Below are 18,393 nucleotides of genomic sequence, written 5' to 3'. Positions count from 1 at the left end.
AATATTTATTTAAGTAATTTCTACCCCCCAACTTCGGGCTTAAAGTTATGACCCTGAGATCAAGAGTCGCATGCTCTTCTCCCTGAGCCAGCCAACCACCCCTAAGCCTCCTGATCTGTACATTGCTAGTGGATCAGTGATTTGATTTTTTGAAAACCTGTCATTGTATGTAATGAATGTCATCATTCTTTATTCAGAATATAATTTTAATTTGATCTTCATGGGTTTTCATTAAATATACTACCTAGCAGTCTATAGATTGATCAATCTTTTTTTATTGTTTAACTGACAACAAAATGAAATCTTTTAAAATTTTTATTACTTTTTAGGGGCACCTGGGTGGCTCAGTCGTTATGCATCTGCCTTCGGCTCAGGTCATGATCCCAGGGTTCTGGGATCGAGCCCCACATTGGGCTCCCTGCTCCGCAGGAAGCCTACATCTCCCTTTCCCACTCGCCCTGCTTGTGTTCCCTCTCTCCCTCGTCTCTGTCTGTCGGATAAATAAATAAAATCTTTTTTAAAAAAATGTATTACTTTGGGGTGCCTGGGTGGCTCAGTTGGTTAAGCGACTGCCTTCGGCTCAGGTCATGATCCTGGAGTCCCAGGATCAAGTCCCACATCGGGCTCCCTGCTCGGCAGGGAGTCTGCTTCTCCCTCTGACCCTCTTCCCTCTCATGCTCTCTGTCTCTCATTCTCTCTCTCGCAAATAAAAAATCTTAAAAAAAAATTTTATTACTTTTTAATTACTTTTGTTTAAATATTAAACTAGATGTACAGGAAAAGGCATTAACTTCAATATTACTTTTCATAGTATTATTTTATCTCTGTCTTATACTCTGTGGTTTATAAAGTGCTTTCATGTATGCTGAGGTCTTAGGAAGTTAATAAATAAATGTTTCCCTTGTAATTGGAGTTAGACACATAGGAGTTAGAGAAATTGAGATGATAATGCCAACTTGACTACTGATAAAACTGTTCAAAAGAGGACTTTTTCATCCCAGAGTAGGATACATCTATCCACCCAGTCAGAGCAGCCTTCTACAATTGCAGGCCTCTTATCAACAGGCACAAACCATCTAAAACGTATGCTTTGTGCATGTAGGCAGTTGCAGAAGAGGGAGGAAAGAAGACTGGACTAATCATGCCCAACCCCTGGTTCCAAATCCTCTGTAGTTAAGTCATTCCTCCTCTCTAGTGAGTATTAATCGAATGGAGTTTCCTATTAATAGTAGTACTACATTATCCCATTTGATCTTGACAATAAGTCTGTTATTAATAAAGTAGAAATGATTGGTTTCACTTTAATAGAATAGGGACAAACTGTTGAGAGTAGGAAATGATAAGAGATAATCTGATTTTTTTGTTCATTGTTTTGAGCTGATATCTACTATAAAATATAGGAAAGAGTTAATTTTTATCAACTTTAATAGTGGATATACTTTTTAAGTTGTATAGCTTATAATTAGGGTTTTGGCATATAGGCATCTAATTATCTTAAATTCACATACAATTAGGTTCATGCTTTCTGTCCTATAATAGCTTCTTTTTTTCTTTTATAATAGCTTACTGAGATATAATTTGCAAACCATGCAATTAAGCCTTTTAACGTGTACAGTTTTATCATATTCACAAAATTGTATGACCATCACCGTTATCTAATTTTAGAACATTTTTATTGCCACCAAAAAAGGAAACCCTGTACCTCTTAGCAGTCACTCTCCATTCCCCCGTTATCCGCGAGCCTGGAAACCACTATTCTATTTTCTGTCTCTATGCATTTGCCTATTCTGGACATTTCATATAAATGAGATCATACAATAGGGGCACCTGGGTGGCTCAGTTGGTTGAGCGGCTGCCTTCGGCTCAGGTCATGATCTCAGGATCCTGGTCTCCCTGCTCAGTAGGGAGTCTGTTTCTCCCTCTCCCTCTTCCCCTCCCTCCTTCTATCTCTCCCTCTCTAAATATATATGTATGTATATATATATATATATATATATATATATACACATACACTGAAGAAGTGGTAAGATTTGAAGTTAGTAGAGCTAGGAAGATCTGTTTTATAGGAACTTGTGTGTTGAGCTAAAGAATTTGAATTTTAACCTGACCACTTTAGGAAGCGTGAGGCTTGCACTTAGGCTTTAGAGTGTGGGGATATGAGGGAGGAGGAAAAGTAAACATATAAATAATACACAGTGAAACAAAGGGCCCAAAAAATATTTTTATTTAAAAAATTTTAAATAAGAATGTTTGTTCCATTATGGGTTCCTGGTTTATGTTTATTTCCATGAGTATAACCTTTATGACAGGTTTGAGTAATTGGAATAGAAAGAGAGGTAAAAAGGAAATAGGTTAGTAAGAAGGGTTAGAATTGGAATGGGAGGTAGAAGGAAACAGGAAGATGAGAGGGAGGTAGAAGAGGAAGAGGGACCAAAAGGTGATAGAGGTGGAAGGGAGGAGAGGAAACAGACATTTGATCTTCCAACTAGAGACACTTAGTGGAAAGAAGGCCTATTGCGAGAATTCATGTTGTGCTTTATGACATTGAAAAAGAAGGTCTGCTTTTACTTGCTGGTTTAGCAGTGACCATTGGATCCATTATCTGTTTTTGTTTGTTTGTTTTTAAGGGGATGGAAGAATTATCCCCTTTTATATTCTTGACCTATTTCTATTTCTCCAGACAATACAGGTATACATGTTTTTTGTTTTGTTTTGGTATATTGTATATATTATTTGGTGATACTATATCAAATTAAGAATATCAATTTTCATACTTTTTTAGTATCTACCCTCCTATGCTAATTTTTTAAATATAACAAAATTAATTATAGCTTTCACAATAATGTATATTGGATTAAATCTGACTGAATTTAACAAGTTTCTACTTTCCTTATTTCTCTCTATCCCACAACTTCAGGAAAAGGATAATATCATTGAATAAACTTCCCTTCTCTTCACAGACATTATTAAAAAGCTTTACTAATGGGGCGCCTGGGTGGCTCAGTCGTTAAGCGTCTGCCTTCGGCTCGGGTCGTGATCCCAGGGTCCTGGGATTGAGCCCCACATCAGGCTCCCTGCTCAGCGGGAAGCCTGCTTCTCCCTCTCCCACTCCCCCTGCTTGTGTTCCCTCTCTCACTGTGTCTCTCTCTGTCAAATAAATAAATAAAATCTTTAAAAAAAAAAAAAAAGCTTTACTAATTCTTTTGGCATGCTGTTATTTTTCAGTATTCAGATATTCATTAATTTTTTTCAACTTTATTTTTGAGCTGCTATTTGAAAAGCATCTAGAAGCACATTGTTTTTATAATACCAGAAAAGTGGCTGCTTTTTTTTGTGTTAAAATTTTAAAGCAGTATGATCACTTTCAGGAGCTGGCTTACTAATTACTTAAAGATAAAAATAAAATAGTTAATGCTTAAATAATACTGACTTTAGTTCTGTTTAGTATGGTGTCTGGGCTGTTAGGTAACCATTAAACTTTTTAATAGAAAAGACCTTTTAAGGTCAAAAGTTAAAAGTTAAATTATCTTGAACAGTAACAGACTAGGTCTTTGTGTAATGTAAGTACAGATATATAGAAGATATATACACGTTGTACCTTCAGAGGAGCCTCATTTGGCCATCATATGCTCTTAATACATAAAAGGAAAAAATGAGATGGGGAAAAAAAGTTTTGATAAGCATCAGTGGAATGGAATTTCCACATAGTATTTGGAAATGGGGGGAAAGTTTGTATACTTTCCATTCATTTCGTTAATACAATATATCCATATAATTTTCACCTCTTAATTGTTTTCTAATCAAAATAATATTTACTGGGGCTCCTGGCTGGCTCAGTCAGTGGAGCATACAACTCTTGATCTTGGGGTTATGAGTTCGAGCCCCATGTTGAGTGTAGAGATTACTTAAAAAATATTTTTTAAAAATTTACTGTGTTTTTCTTGAACATCCTTTAAAAACAGCTATCTAGTTCCAGTGTTACTCTAAAAAGCTATAAATAAGTTCAGCTAATTCTTCATTTAAAAAGGGCATATAATTGTCAGTATTTGACCAATAACTGTTTCCATTCTCTTCATACTTTAACCCTGTTAATGGGTTCAAACCAGTGTATATGGGTATACATTCACCATTTCTTTTAAACTCTTAGACATTGCTAGAAGTGTCATTTGCCATTTAAATATTTAATAAGGACAGGATACTTGTTTATATCAGTAAGTGAGGCTAAATGATGCTGCAGTAACAAAAAAAAAAACTTAGTGGCACTCAACAACAGTTCTATTTCTCCCTCACTTTATGATAATATTGGCTGTGGTTTGGAAGCAGGTCCATTCTCTTCACTCTGGGATCCAGGCTGAAGAAGCTGCCCTTATCTAGGACATTGCCATTTTTGTAGTAGAGGGAAAAAAGGAAATAGTGGAACCATGTGAAAAGCTATTCCTTGGAACTGGCATATTATTTCAGTTCACATTTCATTGTACAAACAAGTCACATGGCCAGTCCTGATGTGAGTGGAGCAATAATTATAGCCTTTCCACAAAGAAGAACCTAGGAAAAGAGGGGCAGTGAATATTTTGACAATAAAAACTTCCTATATGGTATTATTATAAAGATAAAATTAACTATTTAAATATATAAGTGTCTATGGAGAAAAAAGTTAAACTTTTCCTAAAGTTTAGTGGACTCTTATTAATTTAGAAGTCGGTGAGTTATACAGCCAAATTTAAGTTTACCTTTGCAGTGCTTATGTTGTGAGGGTTTACTAAAACAACGGATAATGTAATCTATGTCAAAGTGCTTAACCTCTTGGGGTGCAGTTTTTTGAGTACTTAAAAGGTATTTATTTGCATACACCAGCATCTCAGTATTTTGGTGGAAAACTAGTCCTTAAGTGTCAATAAGGAAGAATGTTTTTGGAGTCAAATATATTGGGGAACCTATATACTGTATTCACTTCTTGGATATTTATGGTGTTTATCAGAATATTAAATACTTGGTGAAATCCTTTTGTTCGTTTAGCTTTGCTTTAATCCTTATTTCCCAGATTTACTTGACTTAGGAATCTGTTTTGCTAAGCAATACCTATTAAATTTTCTTAAGGAAATCCTGGCATGAGAAAGTTGGTAGGCTAATTATAATTTATTCATTAGATGTGTGCCCTCGGTACTTTACAGCTTCTTTGTTTATTTTAGTAGTGGTTACTTAGTCTTTATGCACTAGTTTTTCAGTTATTTTATTTTTTAACCTCATGTTATCCTAGTTCAGGAAGATCCTCTGGTAGAAAAAACTATTCTGAATTGGATTCAGTCTGTTTTTAGGTGTTCTTTTGGTATATGGGGCCTCTGAGTCCTGGGTGTAGATCCTTAAAGAAGCTCTCAGTACCACCCAGAGGAGATACTGCCTCAGAAGTCTAGTAATTGCAAAAGCATACTGACATTTTTGAGGTTAGGATTGTGGGACAAGCTCGTTTTTTAAAAAAATATTATTAAAACTAAATGCACATTTTAAAACTCGTTTATTAATTCACGTAACGATAAAACAAAGATGACATATAATAAATTAAAACCTCATCTTAGACATTAATCCATCCCTACAAAATCTTATCAGAGTTATTAAAAATTAATGTGGATTTTCCTGGATTTTTCTCTGTTAGGGTGAAAGTTAAGTTGCAGAGTAAAGGCAGTCAGATTCAGGGGTCAAAAAAGACAACTTCTAGAACTGATTTTAGAAAAGAAGTAAGTGTTGGTGGTTCTTTTTATGGAATGCTTATGTGTACCCACAGCTCAGCCAGCAGGAGTGCCAGAAATCTTAAAGAAAAGCTTGCATAGCTGTTCGGTGAAAGGAGAGGAAGAAGTATTTTTAATCGGCAAGAACTTTCTGAAAGGAACTAAAGTTATTTTCCAAGAAAATGTTTCTGGTAAGTAGGCATAATATTGGTATGGAGATTTTCGCATGTTCTACTTTGTTATAAAGATATAATAATAGCTACAGAGTAAAAAAAGTTTCAAAATTTTAGTAAATTACTGTTTTTATTTCAATCAGATGAAAACTCTTGGAAGTCAGAAGCTGAAATTGACATGGAATTATTTCATCAGGTATAATTTAAGCCTTTTTGTAGTTTAATTATTTACTGTCTGAGAAATTCAGTTTTGTTCTGAAATTTTCCTGAATCAACAGATTAAATTTCTTCTTTATGTGGGATTCATATAAATCATTTAAGTTTCTTTCTTGAATTTCTGTAACTGAAAATTCCACTGGTGCTAGAAATGACAGTTCTCTATTTTTAAAAGTTAGAAGCATTAGTAAATTATCATTGTTAATAAATGAGACATTTATTTCCTAATTTTTGTTTTTTCTGAGGATTTGGATTATCCTAGCCTACCATTTAGTTAAATCAAAGGGAAACTTATTTATTGAGTACCTGCTGTGTCAGGTGTTTTATGTTTGTTACCTTTCACAGAGGCACTGTTTGTTAAACTTATGTTAAGAGTCTGTATTTGTAGGACCTCACCATATATTGTTTTCAAAATGACAAGGAAAAAGAGCTTGAAAACAAGGATAAAAAACTGGCTTAAGAATTAGAATGTAGAACAAATAGTACCAAATTTACAGAAGTTGAGACCAGCAGAAAAGAAGGACAAATTTATGAACAAATCAGATAGAAGGCATATGCAGAAGAATAGCGTATATAGGTATAGATCGTGGAGAAAGAACAGCTTGCAGCAAAGCAGGGACAAACTAATGTGTAAAATACCCAAAGCCTAAAATTTACCATTAAATGCTGATGGGAGTAGAAAAGAGCACATGAAAACAAGCAGAGAGATGGAAGAGGCAAAAATTAGAGACTGGCCAATTTATCAAAAAAGTTTTTAATTTTTAGTTTTTAAATTTTTTTATTCCTTTGTATTTTTAAAAAAATAAAATTTAAAATATGTATCCAATAAAATACATTGCCAAACTCAAAGCTGAGGGCACAGTGTTCCCTCATTTCAGATAGAAGCCACAAGTTCAGGTATCTCCTGACCACTCTCAGTTTTCAACAGTTGGCTTCAAATTTAGGGTTTCCCACTCCCCACTGAGATTTGCTAGAATAACTCACAGGACTCAGGAAACACAGTATTTAATTTCAGTTTTATTATAGCAAAAGGCCACAAACCAGAACCAGCCAAAGGGAAAGACAGACACATAGAGCAAGGTCCGGGAGGTCCCAAAGGTGAAGCTTTTGTTGTCCTCAGGATGCCTTACATCTCAGCACATCCATGTGTGACAATATACAAAGTATTATCAATCAGGAAAGTCACCCAAGCCATTGGTGTCCAGAGTTTTTGTTGGGGCTCAGCCACATAATGCTCCTGCAGCTCACCTGTAGTCTCCAGTTCCATCAGAGGTTGAAACTGATAGGACATTTCAAAGTCCCCTTCATAAATTTGTCCAGTGGCCAAAGCCCCCAGTCAGAGATATTCATATCAGGCAGGAATTTCTAGGGTCTTAGAGATTACCTTTCAGTAGCCAAGGACAAAACTAGACCTTAGGGTAAAGTTAATCCTTCACAAAATAGTATCCTATGAAGTGGAGCTTCTTACATACCTAGACAAATGCTATATAGAAAGTTTTCCTCTGGCTTTATGCTACTACATGCTGTGAAAAAGAGATAATAGGACATAACAGTCATTCCTTTGTCACATATACTGTTGGGCAATCTCTGTCTTAACTGAAGTTATAACACTTAATTTGTCACTAACAGTCTTTGTGAACTAAATAAGACAAGTCACTTTTGTGCCCCAGTTTTCTAATCTATAAATTTTTACTAAATTGTTTGAGAGGTTCCTTCTAACTCTGACATTTTATGATTTCTTATATAACTTAATTGATCAGACCGTTCCCACTCCGCATGAACCAACAGTGGCTTCCTCTCGAGGACTCCCAGAGGTTAGGGGCAGTGTATTATGACTCTTCTGTGTTCCTCATAATATTAAGCACTTAATAGATACTCATGAAAAACTTGTTGGTTCATTTTATTCACTTGGAAGAAAATGAGGACTCTGGGGTCTGAGGTTCCTTATTCTTTTTGAGGGCACTTCAAACCCTGATTGCAACCAGGCTCTTATATGCCTATAGTTTTGGTCCTGACTGAAGCTTAATTTATCCTTACGTTTAATACTTCTATGGGTGCCATAAACATGTTTTGTTTTTTGATGAGTTGGTTACATTAATGTAAACTCCTTTGCTAGTAATATTCTATTACAGTTTCTCTTCCTTACCTTATCCTATGACTAGTTCTGGAGACTGAGAAACTTACCCTATACATTATATAAAATATTAATAAGATAGCCCCAACAAATTACAGTCTTAACTTGCTGTTTCATATAGAACTTAATGTTAAGAAGTCTTTGTTTCTTCTCCTCCTCTTCCTTTTCATCTTCTGCCTCCCTCTTCCTCCTCCCCTTCTTCCTCTGACTTTTCCTCTCCCTCTTCCTCTCTCTTTCTTTCCTTCCTTTTTTCCTTCCTTCTTTACCTTTGAGGCATGGGGTAGTTAATATTCTTAAAACACTTTTTTTCAGGGTAGTTATGCCAGCTACAATAGATTAAAGAAGATTAATCATAAAAATAAGACATGGTGGAATGGAAAGGAATTAATGTCCTTATTTGGTGGCTATATCTAGAGGTCCTGGGGTTTTTGCAAGCAAGTATGTATAACAAACTAAAACATAATATGATCTTTCATTAAGTCTGTGGTTCTGCTGTTCATTTTTAAATTTTAATCTTTTTCAGAGAGCTTTGTCTTTTTTTTTCCTAAGGGACTTTCTGGGAAGTGTTTTAGAATGGGATCACAGTGGAGATATAAAGAACCGATCCAACAGATTATATTAAGGGAAAAAAAACAAAAATTAAACATTTAGGGGTGCCTGGCTGGCTCAGTTGGTGGAGCATGTGACTCTTGATCTAAGGATTGTGGGTTTGAGCCTCTGTGTGGAGATTACTTAAAAAAATAAAATCTATTAAAAAAAAAAATTTAGAGGGAAGGGTACTCAGAAAACAAAAGAGAAGAAATTGTAGAATAAAGAATTATCAGGCCTATACAGAATAGCTGAAAGGACCTCTACAATATTAAAAAATGACCAAAAGATGGTGTAGTAGAAAAGACCATTTAAAGATAACTTTGCAAATTGCCATTATGAATAACTGTGATAACTATTCATTTCCAACCCCAAAATCAACTCCTCAGGCATTAAACTTTTTTATTATTTAAAAATTTAAAAGTTGAGGGGTGCCTGGCTGGCTCAGTCAGAGGGGCATGTGAATCTTGATCTCGGGGTTGTGAGTTCAAGCCCCATGTTGTGTGTAAAGATTAAGAATGAATAAAACTTTAAAAACAGACTTAAAAATTGAGATTAATGAAGTCTGAGAAAACAGTTCTTTGTTTAGTATCTGTCTCTTCTATTCAAAGCCATAATATGTCTCAGGCACATGTATACCAAATGTGGTAAGCACAGGGTCATTATATCTATTCCCATTTTAACAATTTCAGATAAATTCTGTAGGAATTGCCTAGTAAATATATACAAAAGATATAGATCTTAAAGATCAATCTCTAAGAGATCTCCTTTACATATATATAGATATATATATAGTCTTTTTCTTTCTATGAATATGTGTATATATACATATAGTCTTAAAGTTAAGTTGGTTTTGAAAGAAAGCAAGAGTTTCACAGCTTGAAATATTGAGGTGATTTTAAAAAGGGAACTAAGAGCTAAAAATGGGTATATTCGATACTAAGAAGTATACAATTTGATTTGAGAATAACTTGTTTTATAAAACATAAAACAGGCATTAGTGTATCAAAAATACAGTTGTGTAGATTGTTATTTCTCAACCTTTAGTCTTCTGGGTTCTTTCTATTACATTCTTTAGAGGGAAAGAATAAAAGAGTAAGGAGAAGCTTTGGAGTTTTGGAGAAGATGGAATTTTTAATATAAATATGGAAAGAAAGTTCTTGAAAGAAATGCCAAAAGAGATCCTCAGAATTTTGGGGAACATCTAGACTAAACAAAGGCTTGAGAGTTTAGAGGTTATATATTTTCAAATGATTTTATTAGGAATTTTGTTTTGTTATGTGTCTCTAATTATTTATATAGATGTATATCCCCAACTGAAAAATGAATGTGGCAGTGATAAATTATCATTTAGCAGAATGAAAAATATCCAGCACCATTCCTTATAAGTTCTAAAAAAATTATCTGCTGAGAAGGAGAAAATTGTTATTTTGATTCCAAGCAGATTTTTCTAAGAAATTAAAATTAAGATTGCTTCTATTTTTACCCTAGAGAACATTGAACCTGCTCCAAGGACCTCCCAACCCTTTGTATAATTTATCTGTATTGTGCTCCTAGCTTAATGGTAGTTAATTTCTCTTAATTTATTAAAATAGTATATAAAAACAACTTTGTATCACTATTCATAATTTACTTAGTTTTTAATTCAAATCACTTATAGAATTTCTAGATTCAGATTGAGGGAGTACGACGGAGTAGTATCAAAATAGGGTCATTTTGTTTTTTAAAGGTTTCATATTAGGTTTATTTAAATATGCTCTCCAAAGCAAGTGGAATAAAAGCTTTTAAATAAAATATGCATCAGACTTTTAGATACTAAATCTGTTACTGATTACCAAGAAACAAGATTTTATTCAGAAGAATAATTTCAATTACAGAATTTACCAAATAATTTTAAGACTGGGAGGATACTTCACAAGTCTATCCATTCAGCTGTCTCTTTAACTGTAGGTAGGACTGGTTTGTGACATGGTTACAGTGCTTAAACAAAAGAGTAACGTTAAGAGTAGACAGGATTTTAAAACTGTTTATTAGAAGTTGGATCAGTGCAAATACATTTTTTGATGACTTCATGTGCATTTGAATATGTGCTTTCAGATTTTTTCTCCAATATCTGTGAATACACATATGTATACATGTTTTTTCATCTGTCTAAAAAGTGATTTTTTTTTTTTTTGAGATGGCTAACTTGCCTTAGGAGGCATAATGCCGTAAATCAGAAGCTGTTTATTTATAATGTGACTATTTCAGAGAGTGTTTTAAACTGGCTTAGAAACAAATTTAAGTGCACAAAAATTGAAACCTTGACCTTGGTACCACTTGTCACTTGTTCTGTCAGCTGAGTCCACCAACTGTAGTCTAGCTAAATAAAAAATGTCATCAAACTCATGCCATCCTCATTTGTCAACATTGGCCTCCTGCTTGTGACATCCTCACCGTAGAAACACATAATCACTGCCCCTTAATATTCCTTCCCATTACTGTAATATACTAGGGAAGAAGAGCAAAACTCATATATGGTTCATGGTATCCTCCAAGAAGATGGAGTCCCCTTGAGTGAGTGCTGATGAAGCACTTATGAACTTTTTGCTTATGAGGATGCTTCTGCCACTCTCCCGACAAAAAATAACTTTGATTGCTAGGGTTTGGGTGCACTGAACTCTCTTTGACTTTAAATGAGAATTAAAGTGGTTAGGAAGCAGTTGTGAACTGCATTGCGAAGTACATCTCACAATTAATGTTTTACAAAACATATGATAACTGACATTGTGCTTGGTGGACATATTTTTTTTCTCAAAATTTATTCATTCTTTTATTCAACAAATACATTTGAGTATATTTGGTGTAAGGCGCTTAACAGTTGATATAGAACAAAGAACAAAACATCCTAGGTTCTTATGGAGCTTAAATTCTTGTGATTGGAGAGAGACAAAAAACAAATACAGTAATTTCAAGTGGTGATAAATGCTATTTTGAAAATAAACAAGATTATGTGACCAGGTTGGGAAGGGGTGCTACTTTAAATAGGATGGTCATAGAAGGCCTCTCTGTGGAGGTTAACATTTTGAATAAGACCTGAAAATGGGTAAGGAACTAGCCATTTGAAGAGGTGAAAGAAGAATATTCCAGTGGGAGAAACCAGCAAGTAATAATGACTGTGAGATAAAAAAAATGAATTTAGTGTGTTAAAAGAATGGAGTGAGAAGGTCATTGTGGCCAGAGTATAACAAGCCTGTGGGGAATGGAAAAGAGATACAGTTGACAGGAGAAGCACCTTGTAAGCCACTGTAAAACATTAAAAGCAATTTTAAGATTAATGTCCTGATGACTATGAAACCTGATCTTTAAACTGCATTTTTTTCTAGTCAGACTTTTTACACTTTACAGCTAACAGAAAATGTACTTAATTATAATTATTTCAAGATTTTAATTTAAATATTGCTCCTTTTTTAAATCTTGTTATTTCCTTTAAATTTAGAATCATCTTATTGTGAAGGTTCCCCCATATCACGACCAACATATAACTTTGCCAGTATCAGTGGGAATTTATGTAGTGACCAATGCTGGAAGATCTCATGATGTTCAGCCATTCACTTACACTCCAGACCCAGGTATGTCAAAATAAAAAATTCTGAGCTAAAATCAGTAATTAATTTCTAGTTCTTTGGAAGCATATTGAAGACCAGCCAACCAAGAAGAAAAAGTTGTGTGCTAAGATGAACTGATACTACGGACATTATTTCCTAAGAAGATGGCCACCTGTTTTTACTCTTGCGTTAAGAGTATTATTTCTGCCTATGCGCTAATAGTAAAAAGAAAAACTAGGAATGCTCTGAAGTCTTACTCTTCAGAATTATATCATGCAGATTACTTCTTAGTAAGAATTACCATTCATTAAGTACCTCTTATGTGTGGAATGTTCAAAGCGACAACCTTGGGAAACTGTTAATAGTTTAGTCTGTGTCTGGCTTATAGGATGCATTTTGGGAGAGGTGAGAGATAAGCTTGGATTGATAAATGATAAAATCACAAATAGAGTTACATGCATGTAACAGATTCTAATTTGTGTAATAGTCAAAAATATCAAAAGACTACTGGATTTTAATAAATATTTTAAATATAATTTCAAGCATCTAGGAAAAGTAGTTACTTCAGAAACCAAAGCAATAAGAATACTTGAAATGCTTATAAGTTTAAAAGATCTCTGGGTAAGAAGTATCTTAAGAATTTTTTGCCTAGGGTGCCTGGGTGGCTCAGTTGGTTAAGCAACTGCCTTTGGCTCAGGTCATGATCCCGGAGTCCTAGGATCAAGTCCCACATTGGGCTCCCGGCTCAATGGGGAGCCTGCTTCTCCCTCTGACCCTCTCCCCTCTCATGCTGTTTCTCTCTCCCTCTCTCTCTCTCAAATTAATAAATAAAGTCTTTAAAATAAAAAAAAATCTGTTTAAAAAAAAAGAGGGGCGCCTGGGTGGCTCAGTCGTTAAGCGTCTGCCTTCACCTCAGGTCATGATCCCAGAGTCCTGGGATCAAGCCCTGCATCCGGCTCTTTGCTCCGCGGGAAGCCTGCTTCTCTCTCTCCGACTCCCCCTGCTTGTGTTCCCTCTCCTGCTGTGTCTCTGTCAAATAAATAAATAAATTCTTTAAAAAAAAAAAAAAAGATTCTCTCTTTCCCTCTCCATCTGCCCTTCCCCACATCCCCGCTCACACACTCTTTCTCTCTCTCTAAAAAAAAAAAGGAAAAAAAGAATTTTTTGCCTACATTCATTTAGTTGCCTGGAGAAGAAGAGCCTTTTCCTGGCAAAAGTAGGGAGAACATTTTGGAAAATGAAATTCTTCACCTATTCCACTGACCTAGGCTTAGTTTCTGTCATGTTTACCACTAGTTCAGTTCATTCCAGTCTCAGGCATACTTCAGAACTAGCAGTTCTTCCATGTTTTTAAGCTTATCATTTATGTTATTCCCAAACAGTTCAGGATTCAGTGAGGTACAAAGTGAATAATGGTGGCCAGGGGAAAAAAAGCCCTGGCAAGAAAAAGCGATGGAAACAGTAGCTAAGACAGAGTTATATCAAGTCCTCATAATTACTTTCTATCACTTAATGTATCTCTCCCCTTTTTAATTTTTTTCTTTTTTTTGTTTTTTAAAGATTTTATTTATTTATTTGACAGAGAGACTAAAAATGAGGGAACACAAGCAGGGGGAGTGGGAAAGGAAGAAGCAGGCTTCCCGCTGAGCAAGGAGCCCAATACTGGACTTGATCCCAGGACCCTGGGATCATGATCTGAGCCGAAGGCAGACGCTTAACGACTGAACCACCCAGGCACCCCTCTCCCCTTTTTAAAAAATCATGTCTGAATTTCACAGCATTTGCCTATTATCCACCAGTTTGCTACAAAAGTATGCCACCGTATATAGTATTAATGAAATTAATATTTGTTTCAGAATAAAAGATCAGCAGTAAAATTTTCAGACAGGAAGAGGCAAAGTTTAGAAATGATACACTGGTTTCAACAAAAATAGGAAAGAGAAGATACTCAAAGACCAAATATTTGATTGTTTTCTTTCTAGGAAGGTCTCAAAAATCCAAGAAAGTTTGACTTAAAACTAATGGTAGTTAAAGCATTTTAGTAACTGCTAATTACTTAAATAGTGGCATTTAATATTTTTTGTGAAGAGGAGCTTACTCATGTGGGGAGAAAGCTGGCATAATTGATACAGAAGAACATTTTTCCTAATGAGCTTCTCTATCATCTGTGTGGGAAGGGAAGAGGGAAGTGTATATGTGTGGTCAGGGAATAGCCTTAAAGATTTTGCGGTCCTGAAAATACTGAGGTTTTGTGGTTGTTTGTTTTTATTAATTATGAAGAACATCAGGACTTTGAAGTGCTTAGCATTAGCACTAAGAATCCTCATTTCTTAGTGATACATGCTGATGATTAGAAATCTCCCTTTGAAAAATTGCCAGATAAAACAGCTTTTAAGTCTTTTGCATGTACTACTTGGCTATCTTTGGCCACATTTAGGCAATCATTAACATATGTTTATTCTTTTAAGTTTTTCCTTTCATATTTTGTATTCAGTAGATAGCAATCGCTCTCAGAAACTCTTAATAAAATAAATACATAGTATGCAAGTTGTAATAGGACCTCATGCTTCAGTTTCTGCCTTTATGTTATAGCTAATTAAAGAATCTTCCTATAATTTCACTTTTTTATGTTTTATAAAATATAGTATTTTCAGGTGTACGTGAGAAAGAATATGATTTTAGGAAAACTTGGTTATAGAAAATTTGCACTATCTCATTATGATAAGCCAATTGCTGTTGTGATTCATCTGGGGACTGTGGTTAAACATTTGCATATTCATGATGTGTAATTATAACAGCAAAAACTAGGCCTACCCTAATATTCGCAAGTCAACGTAGAAATGGCGATATTATACTATTTGTCTAAATATTTAAAAGTTATAATTGAACTAGCAAATTAAATATATCCTATCCTCCTAATTTGACTAAGATACTTTCATATCAACCTAGAGGACGAGATTTGAATTTAGGATTATCAGAATGCTTGGGAGTTCCAAGCCGAATATGGTAAAATGAGGAAAGAGGGTTCCCCACCCTGCCAGCCTTCTTTTCCCTTTCTTTTTTTTTTTTTTTTAAGATTTTATTTATTTGAGAGAGAGAAAATGGGAGAGAGAGAGAGCATGAGAGGGGGGAGGGTCAGAGGGAGAAGCAGACTCCCTGCTGAGCTGGGAGCCTGATTTGGCTTCAATCCCTGTACACCAGGATCATATACCTGAGCCAAAGGCAGTCGCCCAACCAACTTTCCCTTTTTTAGCTTCATTCTATACCTAGAGGGTGCACCAACAAGTGCTTCCAAGCTCTGTCCACTCTGTAGGCCTAAGACTATACACATAGTCTAAAATAGTTATGCAGAAAATTTGGAGATCTTGGGTACTTGGTACATGGTCTAAAAGTAGAATTGGGGCAAGGGTTTAACATAAACTGGCTCTGCACACTTTGCCAGACAAGAGCCCCTCTAAAGCCCTCTGAGTTTAGTATTGCTAAAAAATACATTGCATCTGTATGTTCTCAAGCATTTAGATACTTTGCAAGGCCATAAAACTTTGTTTCATTGCTAGTTAGCCCCCAAAGCTTTTACTTCAGTTTATTAAGACACATAAATCACATTAGCTATTTTTTGTGGTGACTCAGCATTGGTGATTTCTGTAAGAAATGAGGGATATAATATTTATTCATTTTTTTGTTGCTCTAACAACAACTGACTGAAACTTAATTTTTAAAGTCAAAATTTAGGGGCGCCTGGGGGCTCAATCTGTTGGGCATCTGCCTTCAGCTTGGGTCATGATCCCCGCTGAGCGGGGAGCCTGTTTCTCCCTCTCCCTCTGCCTGCCGCTTTCCCTGCTTATTCTCTCTCTCCCTGTCAAATAAATAAATAAAATTTAAAAAAAAAAAAAAAGAGGGTGCCTGGGTGGCTCAGATGGTTAAGCGTCTGCCTTCGGCTCGGGTCATGATCCCAGGGTCCTGGGATCGAGTCCCGCATCGGGCTCCCTGCTCCTTGGGAGCCTCTTTCTCCGTCTGCTTCTCTCTCTCTCTTTGTCTCTCATGAATAAATAAATAAAATCTTTAAAAAAAAAAGTCAAAATTTAAAGTGTTTTCAAAGATTAGTTTCTATTTTAAAATCTGTGATTGTTGGGGCACCTTGGTGGCTCAGGTGGTTAAGCGTCCAACTCTTGATTTCAGCTCAAGTTATGATCTCAGGGTCATGAAATCAAGTCTGAGTCAGGCTCCATACTGGGCGTGGAGCCTGCTTAAGATTCTCTTTCCCTCTGCCCCTCCCCACCCCACTCACACAGGCGCTTTCTCTAAATAAATAAATAAAATCTGTAATTGCTAGAATTAATATTATGCTTTAAAACTGTCTGTGGATTTCTTTTCCATTCAATTCCCTATATGTCATTTGTTGGACCTCCTATGTCGCACACTAAGATAAATTATTTAACTTCATCCTTAGATGTGTACGTTTTGTCTTTTTAGTCACAATTAACTAGCTCTGTATAGTCTCTTTATCATTTCACATTGTCATGTCAAAAATAAGAAATAGAAAATAAGGTGGGGCTCCTGGCTGGTTTAGTCAGTAGAACCTAACACTCTTGATCTTGGGGTTGTTAGTTTAAGGCCCACATTGGGTATACAGTTTACTTAAAAATGAATAAATAATTAATAAAATTTTAAAAGAAATTGAAAGTAAGGTGACTCAGTTCCAATTCTGAATAAGTTAGGGAATATAAATACATTGAAAAATAGAAATTAAAATATTTAAATAAAATTGTATAGGCATTTTAAGCAAAAACTTGGAATTTATTTAACTTTATCATTTCAGAACTTAACCCTGTTCTTAGGCCCATTAAATTTTAAGTTGCCATAGGAGCTGTAGTTGATATGACTAGATGTAATAGTCCAGCAATTCTCCATTAATAATATACAAGGATCATTTTTTCCAAGTCTTTACAAAAGGAATAATCATAATGTTATAGATTCTATATGTTCATCACAGCTTTTTTAAAATTTAGTTCAATTAATTGACCAATGTTTCTCAATCAATATTTTTTAATAAATCATTTATGTAGATGAATGGTGAATCTTTGTTACCTGTTATTACAGTATATTTGATAATTTTTAAAAGTTTCATGTCTGTTTTGGGCACCTGGGTGGCTCATTCAAGTTAAACCGGCATCCGACTCTTGATCTCAGCTCAGGTCTTGATCTCAGGGTTGTGAGTTCAAGCCCTGCATTGGGCTCCATGCTAGCATGGAGCCTACTTAAGGAAAAAAAAAAGTTTCATATCAGTCTTCTACTTATATCATCAGTGTGAATACTGTTACAAGAAGGATTTTTTTAAGTTGCTGTTGCTTTTGTTTTCATAAGTGAGCATGTACTACTGCCCATTTGGTTGATGGATTTTAGGGCATAAATTGGTGGTTATAAAAACTCATTCCTGGGGCGCCTGGGTGGCTCAGTCGGTTAAGCATCTGCTTTCAGCTCAGGTCATGATCCTGGGGTCCTGGGATTGAGCCCCACATCGGGCTCCTTGCTCAGCGGGGAGCCTGCTTCTCCCTCTGCCTGCCACTCCCCCTCCTTGTGCTCTCTCTCTCACAAATAGATAAATAAAATCTGTTAAAAAAAAAAATCCTCACTTCTGCTTAGATTTTCTGCTAAACAAATAATTTAATAATGTTTTATGGGAAATATTTCAATTAAAGATTTTTAAGATACACTTTTTTTAAGGAAAAGTTTAAATACATCCATCTTTCTATTTTGTTTTGCTTTTATAGCAGCAGCTGGTGCTTTGAATGTAAATGTGAAGAAAGAGATATCTAGTCCTTCAAGACCTTGCTCTTTTGAAGAGGCCATGAAAGGTACCAAGTCGATTCTTTCCAAAAATTATAAATAGGTGATCCTATTTATTTTGTCTAGCAACTCTTACTTATTTTGTTTTCTCTTATGTACTTGGAACACTTAGCAAGATATCTTCC

General features: G+C 35.2%; 1 protein-coding gene across 8 annotated transcripts in view; it reads left to right on the top strand.

Moving 5' to 3' along the window:
- NFAT5 (nuclear factor of activated T cells 5) overlaps window positions 1–18,393 on the top strand; it is a 114,693-nt gene that overhangs the window by 76,550 nt on the left and 19,750 nt on the right. For 5 of the 8 annotated variants that reach the window (XM_006730064.2, XM_006730062.3, XM_081806415.1 and 2 more), the window contains 4 exons: window positions 5,780–5,914; window positions 6,040–6,092; window positions 12,313–12,445; window positions 18,193–18,276. In XM_006730064.2, coding sequence (XP_006730127.1) covers window positions 5,780–5,914; window positions 6,040–6,092; window positions 12,313–12,445; window positions 18,193–18,276 — 405 coding nt within the window. The remainder of the gene's footprint in view (window positions 1–5,779; window positions 5,915–6,039; window positions 6,093–12,312; window positions 12,446–18,192; window positions 18,277–18,393) is intronic. The other 3 variants (XM_081806413.1, XM_006730063.3, XM_081806414.1) reach the window with 2 other exon arrangements.

The sequence above is a fragment of the Leptonychotes weddellii genome, chromosome 16 (genome assembly GCF_054177405.1).
Source record: "Leptonychotes weddellii isolate Sample4059 chromosome 16, ASM5417740v2, whole genome shotgun sequence".
NCBI lineage: Eukaryota > Metazoa > Chordata > Mammalia > Carnivora > Phocidae > Leptonychotes > Leptonychotes weddellii.
Note: the sequence above shows the minus strand (reverse complement) of the source record. Positions and strands in the feature narration are given on the sequence as shown.